This window comes from Ruditapes philippinarum, unplaced genomic scaffold (assembly GCF_026571515.1).
Source record: "Ruditapes philippinarum isolate M1 unplaced genomic scaffold, ASM2657151v2 ctg5653_1_1_1_1, whole genome shotgun sequence".
NCBI classification, from domain to species: Eukaryota; Metazoa; Mollusca; class Bivalvia; order Venerida; family Veneridae; genus Ruditapes; species Ruditapes philippinarum.
Window position 1 is genome coordinate 3,772 of NW_026863775.1, and position 21,103 is coordinate 24,874.

The 21,103-nt window shown below is 33.5% G+C and overlaps 2 protein-coding genes across 4 annotated transcripts in view; one reads left to right on the forward strand and one right to left on the reverse strand.

The window, feature by feature from the left end:
- Nucleotides 1-20,087, reverse strand: LOC132723299 (D-aspartate oxidase-like). 3 transcript variants are annotated; one of them, XM_060707974.1, is made up of 11 exons: nucleotides 19,932-20,087; nucleotides 12,232-12,454; nucleotides 11,507-11,621; nucleotides 9,204-9,283; nucleotides 6,385-6,450; nucleotides 5,413-5,467; nucleotides 4,791-4,892; nucleotides 3,707-3,768; nucleotides 3,229-3,346; nucleotides 2,384-2,482; nucleotides 1-1,017 (listed from the first exon to the last, which is right to left on the reverse strand). In XM_060707974.1, exons 1-11 carry the CDS (start codon nucleotides 19,999-20,001, stop codon nucleotides 904-906), a joined length of 1,104 nt encoding a protein of 367 aa, XP_060563957.1. In that variant the 5' UTR covers nucleotides 20,002-20,087; the 3' UTR covers nucleotides 1-903. The 3 variants fall into 3 exon arrangements, with proteins under 3 accessions (XP_060563957.1, XP_060563958.1, XP_060563959.1); XM_060707975.1 differs by lacking the exon at nucleotides 19,932-20,087 and adding an exon at nucleotides 15,929-16,086; XM_060707976.1 differs by lacking the exon at nucleotides 19,932-20,087 and adding an exon at nucleotides 15,594-15,724.
- LOC132723298 (malonate--CoA ligase ACSF3, mitochondrial-like) overlaps nucleotides 19,797-21,103 on the forward strand; it is a 14,644-nt gene continuing 13,337 nt past the window's right edge. Inside the window, exon 1 of the mRNA XM_060707973.1 lies at nucleotides 19,797-19,826. The gene's annotated coding sequence lies outside the window, so the exon portion shown is untranslated. The remainder of the gene's footprint in view (nucleotides 19,827-21,103) is intronic.

Consider the following 21,103-nt stretch of genomic DNA (forward strand, 5'->3'; position numbering starts at 1 on the left):
TAAGATATCGATACATTTTATTCCCCTTTAAGTAAATTACACATATAACAAATTAAAATTTAAAGATTAAAAAGGCACATTTCTGTGTAAACAATTTACAATAACATGGAATGATAAAAGAGAGTAAAAACAGTTTATATTAAAGGCACATTATGCCTTTGAAATGAATACATATTTACTTCCAGAGAAGAGGCAAACATTTGTTTTTTTTCATAAATGTCTTAGAACATGTAACATGCTTATCACCAGAGGAAAATAACGCTGAATGTAACAAAAATTGTGATAAAGGTGGCACAATGTAAACAAATGGTATTTTGACTTCTATACAAAATACTAAATCACAATATCAGCGCCAATTTCCAAACATCAAGCAAAACAGTAGATGGTTTACCTATAGAGGTTTATTGAGCACTTTTTCGGATTTTGTAACTGGTCATCATAGGTTAAACATTTTGATAAATGAAAATATTAGCATTGTATGGGCATAATGGACCTTTAATTATAAGCAACAAAAAAGGATCTTGAATAGAGCATGATTTTTGCATGTAAATAAAAAAGATTTCAATTGTTCAGTCTCATTAAAATGATCTGTATTGCGCCACATTTAAAATAAAAAAAGTTGCAAATATTCAAAGTAATTTTACAAAGACTTAGAACACAAAATAAAACTTTACATCAAGCGTGGTCCCATGAAACTTTCTGCTTAACATTGAGCTTCCGCCAAACATCAATGAAACAATCACAAAGTTTTAACGATCAAATTTGTACTTTTAAATATATTATCTTAATATTCTAAATAACAATTTAAATCATAAAATAAAAAACAAAATCTGAATAAAAAGGAACAAAAAAAATAATTGAGGAAATAGCTTGAGACAAGTCGCTTCTTGTCAAAACTAAAAATCATAATTTTGATGTAGATGATGATAAACATTGAACAGCAAGTTGTGAGGCTTCTTTCCCCGTCCCCCAGGCTAACGTTATACCCAACGCTCCATGTCCATAGTTGTGAACAACCTGAAAAATATCAGCACCAAATCATTAACATCATAATGGTCTAACGTTACAATTAGTCTTGAGTTCCTTCCCCTTACACTACGTAATTGTTTGGAGTTCTTTCCCCTTACACTACGTAATTGGTTTGGAGTTCTTGCCCCTTGCACTACGTAGTAAATGAAAGCAGGGAATCAGACTTACATTATCATATGTACATGCTACGATCATTGCGCTCAAGAAGTAAGTATTTTCAAGCATAATAAAGATTGAAATGTAACTAAGTGTGTCTCTGAAACTATTTCACCCACATATACGTATGTGTGACTGTATATATACAATCAAAACTGTTCTAGAGACCACCCTGTAAATAAATTCCACTCGCCAACAACCTTTTATTGGACAGGTAAAACAAATTGACCTCCGAATAAAGACCAATTGTCTACATAAGTCGTGTTCGGTCTTTTAACACAGGTTTTATTGTATATTCCAGCATAGGAGTAACAAATACATATTATAGCCATCATGTTATTTTCTTTTTGTAATAACTACGAAAATTCGATGATTTGCACATTTTGCATATTTGTAATCGTTCGGGATAACAATTCAGTAAATGATAAAGTAAAAGTTACGTGACAAAAAATATATAATTATGGGACTAAGTAGAATACTCTTCAAATAGAATTTCACTGATATTGTCCATGAAAGCTAATCACATTTTCTATTTATTTACTGAGTATTAAAACAATTAATATGGAACAGAAACAAGACTCAAATGGAATCTTTGAAGCCCGGTAATAATCTACTGAAGTCATTATAGTTGGAAATAGATAATTTGTTGCCACGACACTAAATATATATGACATATTTCGCTTGATCACATCATATCACGCAAATGCTATTAAGGTAATTCGGTGAGTTTATCTATAAAATATAGGGCTGGTGTTACACTATGTATAAATTTTCTGTAGCAAATACTGATAAGTTATGAAACGATACAGAAATCATATTAATTTAAAACACTAATTTGTATTTGCCGTGGTTTTCGGCCTTAATATAATCAGACAAAACAAGGACAGTGACTAACGAAATATATACAACGTAACGAAATATATAACTGTATATTCCACAGTTTTCTACCTCCAATGTTTTGAGAGGTTAACCTCCAATAATTCGAGGGGTTATACCCCTCTTTATTTTATAATGAAATATAATTTGACAAAACAAGGGAAGTGACGTAACAAAATTGATACGTGCATTTTTTTCCAAACCAGCGATAACTCTATGGACGTAAAGAATTCAAAATATTTGCAGGTAATGTTTGACTGAAATAGTTTTAAATAGAAAGAGAATTTCAATATAAAAACTCTGAATATGCATGATACTTTACATTTAAAGATCCCTTTGGAAATTTCATGGTTTCCTTTTCTAGCCTTAGGGGATCTCTGTGAGGTCTCAAATCTACCCATTCTGAAAGAACTGGTGCGCCCTGCAAAACAAAACATATACTTTTTTACAGTCATGCGTTTTGTTTCTATATAACCAAATCAGTTAAAAATACTTATATACTCAATATTTTGGGCGAAGAAATGTTTAGAAATGTTAAAAGGAAACAATTTTCAATATCAAGTACATAAAATTCACATTTTGTTCCCTTAAATTTTTTTATTTGCAACATTAAAATATATATTTTAAGCTAAACTATTCTAAACTTTCAGAAAAAAAATGCACATTCCCTTCTTTTACAAATGTTTATTTTCTACATTAAAATACACATCTTAAACTAAACTATCCTTAAATTTCAAAAGAAAACTTAGTTAAACTTTAATACAAGGGAACAATAATTTTAAGGAATACTACATTTATTGGCAGACTGATTTTTGACTGACATCAAAATGATAAATTTGTTTCGATTGGGATTTACGTCACACCGACACAATATAGGTCAAACGGCGACGTTCCAGCTTTACTGGTGGAGGAAGACCACCGACGTTCCGTAAGCTAGCTGGATAGCTTCCTCACATGAAAGAATCTAAAGTCCCTGTCGGGATTCGAACTAACAGCGGTGAGGGGCAAGTGGCTTGAAGTCAACGACCTTAACACCTCGGCCACGGACGCCCCCTAAAATGATAAATCATTTGATGTTTACAAACAAAAAATTTATACTGTTGATATATTGCACATCAGCAAGATGAAAATAGTATTATATACAAAGTATTATAGATGCATAATTACCTGTAGACTAGGCCAGAGCTTATAACATCTCTCCAGTATGCCGGCAGTGTCTTTAGGATCAATTTCTAAATTATAATTGTCCTTTTGTCGAACACCACCTATCGCAAGTGAGTCATAACTGTAAGACAAAATTTTCTCAGAATCATAACCAACATACATATACTTTATTTTAAGATATTGACAAAGGTTAATTTATACAGAATTTATTTTAGTTTGATTGTGAAGGAAGCTTACAGCTTATAGACACACTCTCGAACCCGTTCCTGGAACCGACCAGTGTAAAGTTCCATGCTCAAGGAAACAATGGCTGCTCCTGTGTTTGAATCTTAGATTTCTAGTCCGACGCGTTAACCACTCGGCTATACCGCCACTAGACATGTTCTAAATACTGCACCACTAGTGCACTATAAACACGAGCAATACATCCGTAGAAACACTAACAAACTTGCTTAAAGGCAAGAAATTAAGTTAAACATACCCCGGGATAAAATAAGCAGAATCCTCAGTATACACCCAATATTTAATCCAAGGTGCTTTAAGCTGAAACAGGAAACGGAATATTTACACCAATGTATAATAATAATAATAATAATAATAATAAGCAATAAACTTTGTATTTGTAAACATATGGCACTAAAAAATTTACGAGCAAATTTGTTTGTGACGCGAAACATTTAAACAATAAAGCTAAATTTCACAACCAACAGTGATTGTTGTGGAATCATTCACATAAACATAAAAATAAATGATGCTATAGCATTTCTAACTAGAACTCCGCAAGTCGGATGTGTCGCCTTATCAATAGTATAGCTGTCAGTTAGGCATTTTCGTCTTAAATATAGGTTATTTCAACTTATTTATAAACACTGCTCTTACAATGTACATGTTCCTTTAACTTAAGTAGAATTTGAACTGATTGTAACAATGTTAAGTCAGGATTAATAAAACTGTTCTATTATAAAAAATAAAAATACCATGGAAAAGTTTAACACTGACAGATCAAATGGAGGACTCTGTAATGGATTCTTGTGCATTGCACTTCAGGTCAATGAAAAAAGGTTGCCTAGAGTCAGTCAAACTTATAATGACCAAGTTATGCTCTTGACAAGCTTATTAAGTATGAAAATTAACAAAGAGCAATAACTAAAAAATCATGAAGTGAAAGTACAAGTTTCCAGTTGGGCGGGAGAATTGGCCCGTCAAAAAATAAGTATGAAAATGAACAAAGGGCAATAACTCAAAAAATAAAAAAGTGCAAAGTAACGATTCTTGTGCACTGCACTTCGGGTCATTGAAAGAAGCATACATACCAAGTTTGAAATCAATCCGGCTTATATCGACTGAGTTATGCTCCGGACAAGCCTAATGGGACGCCGCCGCCGACGACGCAGACGACAAAAGTAACCCTATATGTCGACATCACACAGCATCAAACATACGGTAAATGTTGTGTAGTAGTAAATGTTGAAATAATCGCATAAAATTATTTGAAAACAGTTATGATCCACTACAATAGAGTTTTAGTCTATTATAATATATACAAAATTTAATGTGTTTCTTACACGTATAAGGTGACCTCGGATAGGGTACACAGACCTGTCTCCCACCAGCTCACGACTATGTATTCCAGAGCAGTTCACTACCACATCATATTTACCTACAAACTGTAAAAACAAAATCACTGTGATCATTAATTTCTGTGTCGATCAATTCGACAATATTTCCCGATGTTTATATTAAGATTAAAGAAATAAGAATCTTGCAAATATATTCGGAAAGTGAAAAAAAAACTAGAGACAAAAGCTAAGTAAAGATGAATACTTTTTTGAATTACAAGAATTTTGAAAAACAACACAGCTCAAAATCACTTCCTATCTTATAATAAACAAAACTGTTCAAAATCGTTTTCTAATTAGCAATAAACAAAATAACTTATTTTGTGTTTGTTGTTATTTATTTTAAGACTTATTGCTAATAAAACACGGTTTTGATGAATTGCGTACCATTAGTTTCAAGAATGTCATGTTTACCTAGCTATTAATGTGTTTAACCATGTTGGAAATTTCTAAAATTTCTAAAGTGTATGTGGAAAAGAATGGGTAAGTCTAAAAAATAATAATTTGTTCATTTTGCTATAGGTAACCACAGTACTAAAAACAATCAGCCAAGATTAATGAACAATACCTCTTCTAGATTATCAACATGCTTGTTCTCTACCACACCACCCTGCTCTTTAAATCTAAAACATAAAACAATATAAAATATTTAAAAATACTAGTGACTAATTTCAATTCTTCATGACTAAAATGTGAAAAAAATGTGTAAACAAAAATGATATTTGATTAATAAAATAATGAGACACTAGCAATATTGTAATGACATCTTGTATTACTCATAAACGAAACGTGAATCGATTTTTCTGTCTAATTACATTTATAATATGTCATGGCATTGTATGTAATTAGCGGAAAAAACATTTCTAATCAATATTTATTAAAAAAGAATTGCAGGGTACATCGTTTCTTTGTCCTGTTTTTAGGCCAATCTCAACTTATTTTTGGCCTTACGTGTGCCAGCGGTCGACCCAGTTAACCACTTTTTCTGGATAACTAACCAGTTATTACAAATTTCACCGTAAGTGACCGACAACTTATCTCACATGATTTTCTGAATCAGCGGCTAGATATACATGATCATACGATTATATTTCCAAAGGCAATTATCTCGGAAAAATAACGCCTTACCCGAGGACCGAACTAGCGACCCCTGGGCTCTCTATTAAGCAAAGTGGGCGTACACCAGGAACGAAAAAAGCTATCTTTAACTATTGTTATTATTTTTAACTATGTGTCACAATAAATGGGACTTATTAAGGAAATTGTTAAATTGATTTCGGGAAAAACTTTCCACGAAAAGTTTACTTGGCACGGAAAGTAAACTTATAATAACACGGAAACTTTCATGAGATGTTTTGTAAGAAATAGGAATAAACACACAGCAATTTAATCATATAGAGCAATTACTTTCTCCAAAGTACATTTAAAAATAGCATCTGAATTCAAGAAAGCCGCTATCTGTGGTTAATTGACACAGACAAAAAAATGACGTAGCTTTCGTGTCAATAACCATTAAAAATCAATACTTCGATAAACATACTTTCTCATTAACCATGGCATAAATCTACTGCAGTCTGTTATAACTGTTGTTACTTGATAACCAAATCTGTAAAAAAAGTTAACATTTTCATATTAAAGATCCTGTATGTTATAATTGAGGTTGTATACCACACTTAAATGAAATTATATATATGTATATATTTATGCTTATAAAACAATTTTCAAACATCGAAGAATATGTGAAATATGTACTGCAAATATGTGTACATATATATATGTATTTATTAAAATATAGACATTCATTTCTTATTGAAAAATTTGACTCAGTCTTTATAGAAAATATTTTTTATTATCTCCCTTTATTTACATGAAATGTTAAATTCGGTAATATCTTTATAAATAATGCTGAATTGATAAATCTTAATTTGAGCATCATATTTATAATATAAAACCATAAAAATTATGTTACAGGATCTTTAAATAAAAAAATACAGCTATGTATAACTGACAAAAATATATTGAAACAATAACTGTGTACGATCGTACGTCCATTGTTTAAAGCAACATGCCTCCAGATTTATGCTAATTTTCATGAAAATTTTGTAAATGTATGTACAAGAAGAGAACAAAAAAAGTAATTTACACATCGCAAACGGATCTTACAATCCACGTAAATTACCCCCAAAAGACGTCAAATATGAAAACATAGTCCTTAATTAGTAGTCACGCGCCAGAAATAAGTTAACTGATGCTACAAAATAGGTCATTGATCGCACATAACATGTAATTAATATTTGGATCTTGAATCTTTTTTACATTTCTTAGAATCTTAGTACATTTTTCTGAAGTTTTTTCTTAAAATATATCAGCTCATCTGGAAACATGCAGCTTTAAACTTGCAAATGAGTAGGAAATAGTTACACATCAAAATACGAAAGTGGCTATTCATCTCAGTTTATAAAACTCTTAATAGTGAATAAATATATAAGTTTAATCGGTTATTGTTGGTTTATTTAATTTTTTAATTTTGCACCAATTTATTGATGTTACAGATAAAAGACAAATCGTTAAATAATGATTTTTTTTTATAATGTGTTAAGAGCATGTTAGATACATGCAATAAAATATGAACTTATCTATTATAAAAGTAATAAAAAAAAATTGTCATCCGTACTTGTAAATAGTTAATCACTACATTATATAAACTTTACTATAAAGAAACAAAAAAAATGTTTCAGCCAAATTGCCAATGAGTTGTAACAAAACACTAAAACTTAAACCATTTTGAGGGTTTATGGACTGCCTGGCCCAATGAACTTACAGTCTCTCCGACAAACTCATTGAGCTAAACGAATATAAATATAAAGGCCGCAGCAAACAACGGCCAACAACTTGTGTTTGCTGTTATCATGATAAAGAAGGCAGTAATTATTTCCCGTTGTGAAACATTTGTTATTTATCTGATTATTTAGTTATTCTAAAAAGCTGCAAGATCGTTTACGCCAACCCCGCTCTCAACATTCAGTCAAGACCTGTATATTTTAGCTTAGTATGTAAACGGTTTAGGTCATGGCCCCGCTCTCAACATTCAGTCATGACCTGTATATTTTAGCTTAGTATGTAAACGGTTAAGGTCATGGCCCCGCTCTCAACATTCAGTCATGACCTGTATATTTTAGCTTAGTATGTAAACGGTTTAGGTCATGGCCCCGCTCTCAACATTCAGTCATGACCTGTATATTTTAGCTTAGTATGTAAACGGTTAAGGTCATGGCCCCGCTCTCAACATTCAGTCATGACCTGTATATTTTAGCTTAGTATGTAAACGGTTTAGGTCATGGCCCCACTCTCAACATTCAGTCAAGACCTGTATATTTTAGCTTAGTATGTAAACGGTTTAGGTCATGGCCCCGCTCTCAACATTCAGTCATGACCTGTATATTTTAGCTTAGTATGTAAACGGTTTAGGTCATGGCCCCGCTCTCAACATTCAGTCATGACCTGTATATTTTAGCTTAGTATGTAAACGGTTAAGGTCATGGCCCCGCTCTCAACATTCAGTCATGACCTGTATATTTTAGCTTAGTATGTAAACGGTTTAGGTCATGACCCCGCTCTCAACATTCAGTCATGACCTGTATATTTTTAGCTTAGTATGTAAACGGTTTAGGTCATGGCCCCGCTCTCAACATTCAGTCATGACCTGTATATTTTAGCTTAGTATGTAAACGGTTAAGGTCATGGCCCCGCTCTCAACATTCAGTCATGACCTGTATATTTTAGCTTAGTATGTAAACGGTTAAGGTCATGGTCGTTACAGTGATCGTCACATCAATAAATAGAGAACGCTTAAGCCTACTGATATCACTTTCACGAAGCCAGAAGACGAGCCCTTTTATACTTTAGATCAGAGGGTCAAAGGTCAAAGTTCCCATGACCTGTAAACCTGTTGGCAGACAGAAAATTTGTACCTAAAACGCCGTGGACAACTTTTTATCCATCTAAGACATTTTTGCGAGATACCTCAATCGAGGAATTCGCGCAAAGCGTTGCCCAAGTCAGTATATATTAAAGAAAAAAATCTACTTTTCAAATTTAAGTCAATTAGTCCTTTCTTTTTAATAATGATTGATTGAAGAAGAGTTGCACATTATACATTTTAGAAAGGGAGGCAGAAGTTCCCACAATTGCTTTTTATATTAAGAAAAAAATCAACTTATCACATTTAAAAACAATCGGTCCTCTTTTTAATGTTGATTTACGAAAAAAAAAGAGTTACACAGAATCCTTTATAGAAAGGGACGCAGAGGTACCGACAATTGCTCTTTAACCATGAAAGAAAAATGATAATTGAAGTACTTGTATTTTACTGCCAACTTCTCCAATTCTTCGGAACTCAACTGACGAAAACTGAACACAACACTTTTATACAAGGGATTCTGAAAATTTAGAGAATTTACAAATTATAGAGTGTAAAAATAGATCCAAAACATAGAAATGTGTCTTTTATTTCTAAATTGTATATAAGTTATGTGATCATTTGGAGCTAAATACGGCGACTTTCCAGCTTAACTTGTGGAGGACGATCTAAGTTGCCCCTCCATATATTTTTTCAGGCACAAGCGAGCACCTGAGTATAACCTCCGACATTCTGTAAGCTTATTGGATAGCTTCTTCACATGAAAAAATCCAAAGTCCTTGACAGGATTCGAACGGTTAATGACAAGTGGTTTAAAATCAACGACCTTAAACATAGGAAAATATATGAGAATTCCTTGCTTTGGGTGTATTAATTTTATTGCTAGACTAAAGGATTGTTATGTCACCTTTTATTCATATTCTAGAAAATCTATATTAAAGAATTTACCTTTCATTTTAATATTGTGTACAACACATACTGTTAACAATTCATATAATGATTGTATAGATATCGAATAAATGTATTTTAGCATGCATGTGTTTCTACATTAAATTACATTAAAAATGCATTTGTTTTTTGTAAATATATTATCACCTGTCCCGTACACAAACATTTATACTGTAAAACTTATATATTATAACATTTTTTCCCTTCATCATGCGCGGATCTTTAGAATGGTCGGGAGAGGAGTAGATGGTTTTGACCCGACCCCACGCGGGAAGATGTGTCGATGATCTAGACCCCACCCCCGGCGGGGAGAGGAGTAGATTGTCCTGGTCCCCCGGACAGGATTAAATGTTCTTGACGCCCCGGGCGTGGAGAAGAGTAGATGGTCTTGACCCCACCCCCGCCGGTGAGAGGGGTAGATGGTCCTGACCCCCACATACACTGGTATTGGGCTAGTATGTGGAATCGCATTTCTTTTTTTCAATTTCTTTCTTTTGTTTATTTATTCTTTTTTTTTGGGGGGGGGGGGGCGCGGGGGCTGTCGGATTAATAATCACGCTAATACAAGCGCAATCAAAGTGAACCCCTCTGAAAACTAGTAAAATAATCTGGATCCGTGCCTGCTCATTACGTTAATGTCGTATAATACTTATAAGCCACGCCACACATTCCTTTCAAAACTACATTATCTATATAATATGATTAAAAGGATATGTAGTAATATGTATTTAAGTATGTATAGGCACTTCAGAAATACCATTACCCAAGCTTTATTACCACAAGATCTAGTTTATGATCAAGTTAGCTGTATTTTCTCTACATATAATTAAACACATGTTCTATCCCATCAAAAGTTAACAAGTTATATAATTATTCCAGAAAGTATGCTTGTAAATGAACAGGTACAAGAATATCATATCTGGAGTATAGTCTGTGGTTACATTTTATTTAATAAATCTAGATTTTATATACTTTCTAAAAAGTAAGCAGACGTTAAAAATGAAAATCAGTGAGTAAATTTTATAAAGACCTAAACGTGATCCAGTTCAAAGTAAATGAGCTACGTTTCCATTTTTACTAAAGAATTATTTCTCGTGAATGCACATGCCGTCTCGACTTCTCGTCACGTATTGCCGTGTGTCTGCTTTATATATATTAATGCTTTGTCCATGGCCCTTCTGAGGGCTTTATAACAAATAATAGTTCTTCTTATATAATACGAAAATGAGCGCGTTTTGTTTGTTTAGTTGTTTTGGACTATTTTTTATAATGGCTTTTTTTTGCTGTTTCTTTTTTGCCATTAAACAAATCTTTAATGTAATATTTCTTTCTATTTGAAAAGCAATAAACGTACTGCTCATGTACTTCTTAGGTGACCGTAGAAGAACTTTACTTGATAAGGCAAGTGAATTAAGTATACAATTTCCAAATCTGTGCAGTAATGAAACGAATTTTTGTTGTCTTATTTTGAATATGTGTATACTAGTTTAATTAAGTTGCAAATTGCATCCGATCCAGTTACTAATGTGTAACTATAACTATATTTTACCAATATTTCTTATCTTTACCTTCATTTTTTTCAATCTCATTAAAATCATATTATAACTGTCCCTTTACTGCTCTTGGCTAGATAGTGACGAGTAACGCCGCAGCGAAAACGATGATCTGATTTTAAATGAGATTGACTCATTTTTGGTATCAAAAACTATTTAGAAACAAAAGTCTTAAATGCCTTTTCACAGATCTACTTTATAAATGATAATTTAAAGTCTGTCTGTAAATCATATCGACCCACCTTGATTTCTGTATTACTAAAGACATATCCTGGCATCACCATGTGACCGGTCTCGGCCGCTTCCGGTGACACTGCCAGTTTTGAATAAAAATTAAATCCTTCATGGCTCCATCTCCTACAAAAATAAATAAATCAATCAATTAATTAATCAATCAATCGATTATTTAACCAATCAATCATCAAATGAATGAATGAATGAATGAATGAATGAATCAATCAATCAATCAGTCAGTCAATCACAAATAAAGCATTAGAATTACAATTGTTAACATTTTCACATTAAAGGTGTCCAGTGTCTTGAAGTACTAGTATACAATACTCTATGATAGTCTTGTAAGAGTAGAGTAAGTGTAGGTCTAGAAAGAGTAGGTCTTAAACAATGACAACAGCAGGGATCGAACAATAGACCTCCTATATATTAGACAATCACTTAACTGACTGTGCTATTGCGGATGTAGTGAGTACTAGTGACGTTCTTTACATTAAACTGGCGCGACTTTTCAAAACTCTATATTAATTCCCGTAAACTACACTGACGATCAAACTTTTATATGAGTGCTATATTGTATTCATAATTGGCAGCTCAATAAAAGCTGACTATATATACATGTATAACTTTTACGCTAACAATATAAGATATATTTGTCGCTTGCCTTTAAAGACTGTTCTTGTATTTTGTTTTTAATCTTACAAATCTTTAAATAGAAAAAAAATCGATTATTTACGTGACAGTGTCAGGGTCAACACCAAGGAGATGTTCTAAATTCGGCCGAAATAATCCGCCAGCCCCATGACTTGTCGTCTGCTTCTCGAATTTATCGGCAACAACGGTAACTTGTGTTGATGGACGCTGTTTCTGTATGTGAATTGCTGTTGACAATCCGACGACGCCGGCACCGACGACAACCACTTTCGGCATAGTTGAAAATCGTCGTGAAATCGCTAAAACTAAAATAACAATAAATTAGAGGAAAAAAAGAATTCCTACAAAGTCCAACACTGCAAAATTGTAGAAGTTGCAGGCTCGGTTTAATTGACCTTGTTAATGGACGATAGTGGTAATTGCAAGCTGCCGCCCAACACCCCTAGCACCGGCTTAAGCAGAATTTAACATGAACTGGTAAAGTATTGAATTTTGAAACATCCGCAGATGTGTTCATATGGCGATTATCATGGAACCATGAATGTAACACGTTAGTGCCATTCTATGTAAAGCATATGGTCCCCATTTAAAAAATCCGTGTGCCCTAACTAAACGAGAAAACAATGGGCGGAATTAAATAAAATGGAATTTTAAAAGGGGTGGCAGCATATCACAGATACACAGTCAAAACACAAGATTAAAAAGCAGGCAACATATGCTAAGGGTGAATTAAACATTTTTCACGTGAGGAATACTGGAACCGCCCGACTAGAAAAACCCACCTAATTGGAAAGAACTAAAAGTATCAAAAACATGCACTCCCAACAATTATGTCGTGCTGAACGATCTTCAAGGATCAAAAATATAACATCTTCAATTAAAAGTCATTCGAAAAGTACAAATTTTGTTGTGGAAATATTATTCATAATGTAAATATGTTGTTTATAATATTTACCTACTGTGTTCATTTTGTTAATTCATTATACACAATAGTTTTTTCCCCCAAACTGATACATAATTATTGTTTAGATACACTACTACTGTGCCTATATATTTGAATGGTACCTTGCCTACATGCCAACCTATAATTTGGTATTTTTCATATTGACACAAGAAGCAGCAGTGAAATAAGAGCGTTGTGTTTATTAAGTTACTTTTGTTTTACCGTATTAATCATTTTATTTCATTTTTTTATTTGGTCTTTGGGGATTTTACCTTTTCATTTGAATAGCAATAAACAAAAGTATAAATAAAAAACTCTAACTTTCTTGGAATACATCCTGTATATTTTTTTTCTATTCTAACAGAGCGTGAAAAATTTCAATTATTTAATTACTTTTCATTCAATATTTCAGGTAGGGGATTTTCTTTGTCAGGTTGTACATCGAGGTCTACCAATCAAAAGCGTTCTAACAAATTTAACATTCACGCGACATTACGCGAAGCAGAACGCAACCGGAAGCTAGTGAGCAGCATTCATTGGTCCTTAAACAAATTAATCAAAAGTCACAATTATGTGTCATCCATGGCTAGCCAAGAAGCAAAATACGAATATTTGAAAGACCCTAATTACCCTATATAAAACGAAGGATTAAAACATGAATAATTCACGAATTAAATTCCCTTATATAAACGAACAAAAAAAACATGAATAATCCACGAATTAAATTCCCCTATATAAATGAACGAAGGAAAACATGAATAATTCACTAAATAAATGTACTTCCTCTATTTCTTTTAAAGCACAAAGTAAAAATAACAGTTGAAACCATGCATTTTGACATCGGAATGTATTCTTGTTCAAAATGTATATCTGGAGTAAATATACTCACTTTGTTACATAATCAATGAAAAGTACGATTTGCAGAAGCGTCAACAGAAACAACTATGTAATGTTATCGATGTTAGTAAGTAAGTAATGGATAAACATGCAATACATGTTTAATACATAACAAGTATATATATAGTATGGCCATAACAATGCAATACATGTGCGAATTCTGCAAATTCGACATATTTCTGAAAAAAAGGCGGGAATTGTCAAGAATGTTTTTGCCTTGGTTATATCGACGCTTGTTAGATCTTGGTCATGTGGATCGCATGCTTGAATTTGGCAATCGGTACATCTCGGCTATTATTCATATCCGTCCCTATCCAAAGTTTGACGGGAAGGACCTCTCGGATGCGACAGTGATTTTGGTGATCTATATGCTTTTTCATGCAACATTGAATTGGTTGAAAATGGCAAACAAACAGCGTTCTATCATAATTTGCAAATACATTTGTATATGATGGCTCTGTATCTATATATTTCAGAAGCTGTACACACATATTGTTTTCATACTCATGCAGTTATTTGTGAAGTTTTATCTGAAAGTATCGCTGATATTTAATGCACTTTAATGCACATAAATAAATAAATAAATAAATAAATACCAAATCCCTTGACAGAGTGAATAATTTCCATACAGAAAATATTATAGTGCTATTTGAGGTGTGCTTAGCGCTGAGTTTTCGCACAAGCTGCTCGATTTGGTAGAATTCATATTACTAAGCAAATATATATTCTATATTATGTATAGGTTAAACCCAATTCTTTTTGTAGAGACATTTATTTCACACCTTTTTAAATTATTGGCACTACGTGATGTTCCAGCAGAAATTAGAATTGGACCATATTTTGTCAATTCAGCCTCATTTTCGGTTCCAGAGTCCAAAAAGTCCATATCAAATCCCTTTCACACACAAAATTTCTCCGTTCTCATTTTCAGAGTCCAAAAAGTTCATATCAAATCACTTTCACACACCAAATTGCCCTGTTCTCATTTTCAGAGTAAAAAAAGTCCATATCAAATCCATTTCACACACCGAATTGCTCCGTTCTCATTGTCAGAGTTCAAAGAGTTCATATAAAATCCATATCACTCACCTTCTAGCATCATTTCTTGAGAGTCAAAAATCTATATTATATCTATATCAAATCATATATTGTAACTGAAGTAACAAATTTCTGTCAAAGTGACCAAAAATGGTGGTGTGAAATAAAAAGGTCATCAAACATGGATGGAAACAATACTGATTCTTGTATACACAACTGCCAAACCTATATCAGACTTGGATACCGCCTCATCCAATATTGGTTTGACAGCTGAGTACTTGTCCAATAGAATTCCGTTTAATACTCAAAAAATATAATAAAATCACAATATCGGAAAAGGACTTGTGTTTGGAAATAAATTAAGACTATGATGAATTAATAAAGATCACTTGACCATTACAAACAAAAGAGTATTTCAATACTAGAAACTACTTAGTCAAAAATAAGAGAAATTTATTTGAGCTCTTTAATCGACAATGTAAAATATGTTGCTGTTTTAGTGTGTTTATTTATTACAATGAACGTGAATTTCTTTATAAATGATAAATAATAAACTCACTACTTACACAAATATATAAAATGTAGTCACTGTATACAAAATATCATTTATTATCAGCTGATTTCTTTTTATAGATTAGCGCGTTTTTCAAACGTTACAAAACGTACACGTGAAAAGTATAAGTTGATAAGGCAGGGAACCCAACAAAAAATATTCATACATGACGCGTACGTGAAAAATAACACGATACAGTGTAGTTATTTTTTTCTTTAAAAACAAACCATCCCAAAACATTAAATTAACCGTAAATTATTGATATGATAAAATAAACAAATATAAGACATACAAAATCATTGAAAACAAATACACAGACTTCAGAATGAATATTCAAAATGTACTTACATAAAAGCGTTAACCTTGAGTAAGTTTATCTATTTAAATGTCCTTAACAAGTACATATATACATATATTCACATACACGCCGAGCAACAGGCGTATTTATCCTAATAAAATTTATGTCGATCTAACACACTGCAAAAAACAGGCGCGGATCCAGATTTTTTTACCAGAGGGGTAGTAAAATTTCGAAAAACGAATAATGTAAAGCGGGGTTGACATTTTTATATTCCAGAGTAAGATATGAAATGAAACAACATTTTGCGTGATTTTCAAGTTGATATCCAAATCTCGGGTTGTCGTAACCCGCTAACACAATACACGCCTCCGTCATCTGGATCCGTAAATAAGATACAAATGCCGAAGACAGAACTTATTCTCTGTAATATTCTTATAGTATATGGAAGTTCTATCAAAATATAAATCTTACTTAAATATCGAAACAACGCATGAATATGAAGCCTATATTTAATCAAGTGGTACAAAATCTTTTTCAAACCCTTTAAATACATGTACATGTACTAATGTACACAAACGCAACGGCTCTTTATTAATGCGGTTGAGTTTCAATGCTAAAAATATCGCATACTAGGCTTTTTTCAACATAACTTTACATTGATAAATGAAATTTCACAAATTCCAATGCGAATTATTCTTAAATAATGCCTTGATATATAAAGATCAGACGGACAGGGATTTAGAAGATAAAGGGGGTCAAGCTCAGATGAAATTGGAATGATTATGTAAGCAAGACTGGGAAAGATGAAGGGGGGAAGGTCAGATGAAATGGGGACATAGCTGGTGGAATCGGAAGAGGTGAGGGTCAGGTGAAATTGGAATATAGATAGTGAAATAGAACGTGGTGAAGGTCAGGTGAAATAGGGTATATATATGGTGGAATAGGAAGGGGTGAAGGTCAGGTGAAATAGGGAAATAGACGGTGGAGGAGGAAAGGGTGAAGGTCAGGTGAAAAAGGGATATAGATGGTGGAATAGGAAGGGGTGAAGGTCAGGTGAAATGGGGATATAGATGGAGATATAGGAAGGGGTGAAGGTCAGGTGAAATAGGGATATAGATGGTGGAATAGGAGGGGGTGAAGGTCAGCTGAAATAGGGATATAGATGGTGGAATAGGAAAGGGTGAAGGTCAGGTGTAATGGGGATATAGATGGTGGAATAGGAAAGGGTGAAGGTCAGGTGAAAAAGGGATATAGATGGTGGAATAGGAAGGGGTGAAGGTCAGGTGAAATGGGGATATAGATGGAGATATAGGAAGGGGTGAAGGTCAGGTTAAATGGGGATATAGATGGTGGTATAGGAAGGGGTAAAGATGGCGGAATAGGAAAGGGTGAAGGTCAGGTGTAATGGGGATATAGATGGTGGAATAGAAAGGGGTTAAGGTCAGCTGAAATAGGGATATAGATGGTGGTATATGAAGGGGTAAAGGTCAGGTGAAAAAGGGGGTATAGATGGCGGAATAGGAAGGGGTAAAGGTCAGGTGAAATAGGGATATAGATGGAGGAATAGGAAGGGGTGAAGGTCAGGTAAAATGGGGATATAGATGGAGATATAGGAAGGGGTGAAGGTCAGGTAAAATGGGGATATAGATGGAGATATAGGAAGGGGTGAAGGTCAGGTGAAATGGGGATATAGATGGTGGTATAGGAAGGGGTAAAGGTCAGGTGAAAAAGGGCGTTTAGATGGCGGAATAGTAAGGGGTGAAGGTCAGGTGTAATGGGGATATAGATGGCGGAATAGGAAGGGGTGAAGGTCAGGTGAAATAGGGATATAGATGGAGGAATAGGAAGGGGTGAAGGTCAGGTGAAATAGGGATATAGATGGTGGTATAAAGGAAGGGGTAAAGGTCAGGTGAAAAAGGGGGTATAGATGGCGGAATAGGAAGGGGTGAAGGTCAGGTGAAATAGGGATATAGATAGATGAATAGGAAAGGGTGAAGGTCAGGTGAAATGGGGATATAGATGGAGGAATAGAAAAGGATGAAGGTCAGGTGAAATGGGGATATAGATGGCGGAATAGGAAGAGGTGAAGGTCAGGTGAAATAGGGATATAGATGGATGAATAGGAAGGGGTGAAGGTCAGGTGAAATGGGGATATAGATGGAGGAATAGGAAAGGATGAAGGTCAGGTGAAATGGGGATATAGATGGAGGAATAGGAAGGTGTGAAGGTCAGGTGAAATGGGGATATATATGGAGGAATAGGAAAGGATGAAGGTCAGGTGAAATGTGGATATAGATGGAGGAATAGGAAGGGGTAAAGGTCAGGTGAAATGGGGATATAGATGGCGGAATAGGAAAGGGTAAAGGTCAGGTGAAATGGGTATATGGCTGGTGGAATAGGAAGGATGAAGGTCAGGTGAAATTGGGATACAGATCCAGGAATACGATGGAGTGAAGGTCAATTGTTAAGGGGATATAGATTGTTGAATTAGAGGGGGGGGGGTATTAATTAAAGAGTTTAAAGTTTCGAACTCGTGTCTATTTATGGAAATTCCAAGCCAGTGAAATTAATAGCGCTTCAATTATATCATTATATCATGGTTGGTATATATATATGACTAAAGTGGGAATTTTTCCAGCGTATCATTATCTACACTTATTACATATTTAATTATCAGAACTACCAGCCTTCATCTGCTGCTGTAGATCAAAATCCCACAAATTATATAATAGCATGCGGCGTCGAGATTAACTGATATTGCGACACGAGAATAAAATGCATGTTGGAAAATATAAAACAATCCAATACATGTAAAAAGTGTATCAATTTTCGTAATTTTAAGACACCATTTCCTGGAGTCAACCGTTAAAACACCATTTGTCTCATTCCTTTTACATATTTTTTTTAAATGCATAAGTTATTCATTCATTCTGAATCACTTGAAATATTATCGTTTTAATATAATCAAAAATATGAGTAAATTGCACGTTTGTTTTTTCAAAGAATGAATAACTGCACGGTCTATCGAGATAATAAGTCCTATAGGAATTTGCGGAGAAATAGTATTTTGCTCATGCATTTGCTCAAACCAATCGATTAATCAACCAATCGAACATGGTCGATCGATCAATCATGCATTCGAATAACTAGATCTACACTAATTACTAGTACTTACCTCCCCTAACATTACTCTCACTTAACCCCTACGCTATAACCCCTACCATTCATTACCAAAACCGCTACTAACAACACTATATTTATTAGCAAATTAAACATTTTAATAGATTTTGTCACGATATTTTTGGCAAAAATGTTGAACGCCCTTGTATTTCGTTATACGAATTTTGGGCTTGTTAAAATTACGTAATTTATTCCGATTCTCTCATATTAAAATAACAAAACCGATATAATCTTAGAGTGTTTGCTAGTCCCACATGTCCAAGGTATCTGCCTATTTGGCACAAAATGATAAGAACAAGTGAGAGTGGTTCCCTTTTGGTTTTCAACCAAGTGAGATTTGAAACTGACCTAAAAAAACTTAAGTAAAAGCTGATACATTTTCAAATATAAATTCATCATGCAGACCCAAATTTTTCGCCATCCAGCCACCAATCAATGATGGATCCAAACACTAAACGAACGATCGTACGGACGAACGAACAAAGAAACAAACCTACAGATAAAATCAACACATCAATTCATGCATATATTTTAATTTTGTACTCGCAGTTTGCAGTTTCAGTACACATTAAGAATGAATAATATACAAATATATGAACTTACAGTTATCTCTTACAAAATTATGTACATCAACGTTCTTGTTTTTAAAGATGTTTTAATTTAAAATAATATTAAGTACACATACTATAGTTTCCTGAATCCAATCAAGAGAAAAGACTTCTCTCCCTTACATTCATCTCCGACATTTGCAGTCAACTTTAAAGAGTAAGTTACTTTCGCTTTTCTCATGTCAACAATATGAAAGTCTATTCACTGGACGTAAATAACAATATTTATTACTGAACTTAAGATATTGCTCGAACTACATACCTTGATGCGTCAGCCTTCTTTGAGTGCATATAAAATTTCCTGCCGAGGACCACGTCCACGGACACGTCATTGGGTACGGTCACTTCATGTAAACTAAATATAGACTATTAAACTACTCGTCTTTAAAACTATTTTAACGTTCTAAACACAAGCAAATTTGGTTTTAAATCACATACCGTTTATAAATTTGAATGTCACGTACGGTAAACAGGTAATTTATCGATTATCGGATCGTGAACAAATGGCAATTTAAATTAAAGGGACGTAAATGTGTAGTTGGCACTTACCACATGAGTTGACTCAATTAAATTGAGCCTTTTGCCGTAAATTAGAACCTGTTTCATCTGTTTTATTAATTATCTTATTATCGTTACCGTAAGCTGCGTCGAATTCCATTTATACGACATCTAGATCTACAAAATAAAACATCGGGAGATTTACTGGCACATAAAATTTTAATTCATTCTAAAATTGTATTAATTTTTATACAAATATTAACTGGGACATGCTATGACGGGACACGCAACTACCGGCTACATTATGTCCCGGATGATAAATAAAACCTGTGTCAAATATTTATGGTTATCTGTAGTTTTTACCTTAAGATCTCGAGCAAATTATTCCCCGTACTTAAATCCGATTTTGACCTGTTATACTGTTATTTACCTGCATGATAAATTAGAATTTGAATGGCCTTGATCTACATAGGGGTCACTGACTTCCTAATTATGCGATTCGGCCACAAAGCCACCATAAGTGTATGCTACGAAGTCATATGACTATAACTAAATTGAATATGTATTGACTCCGTCAATTTGCTTAATGATATTTATTTTTCGTTGTCCGTCCGTTCGTCTGTTAGTATACAAGTGTGTGCGTTTTTTTCCGGAGTTAAAACTTAAAATCGATTTGAGGGGTTTAGTACATTTAAGTTTAAACAATATTTTATTTATAATCCACTGATTTACATAATAAAGTACATAAAATAAAATTTACGGATTGAGTAGGAAGCTTGTAAAGCTTTTTTGAAAACTCTCTCCGTAAATTTTAGTACATTTTAATCATTATTAGGAAGTATATCCGGTTTTATGCCTATTTGTAGTGAATCTACATACTTAAATATGTTATCTTGGGTTATGAAAGTTGTAATTTGTCAAATTTTAGTATTGAGC

Bases quoted from the DNA above. Each gene is read 5' to 3' on its own strand.
- LOC132723299 (XM_060707974.1), bottom strand. From the start codon at position 20,001: ATGACGTGTCCGTGGACGTGGTCCTCGGCAGGAAATTTTATATGCACT. The intron at 4,893-5,412 runs GTATTGTTCATT...TTGTTTTTACAG, and splicing joins ATGTTGATAATCTAGAAGAG to TTTGTAGGTAAATATGATGT. The intron at 1,018-2,383 runs GTAAAGTATCAT...GATATTTTTCAG, and splicing joins TTCCAAAGGGATCTTTAAAT to GTTGTTCACAACTATGGACA.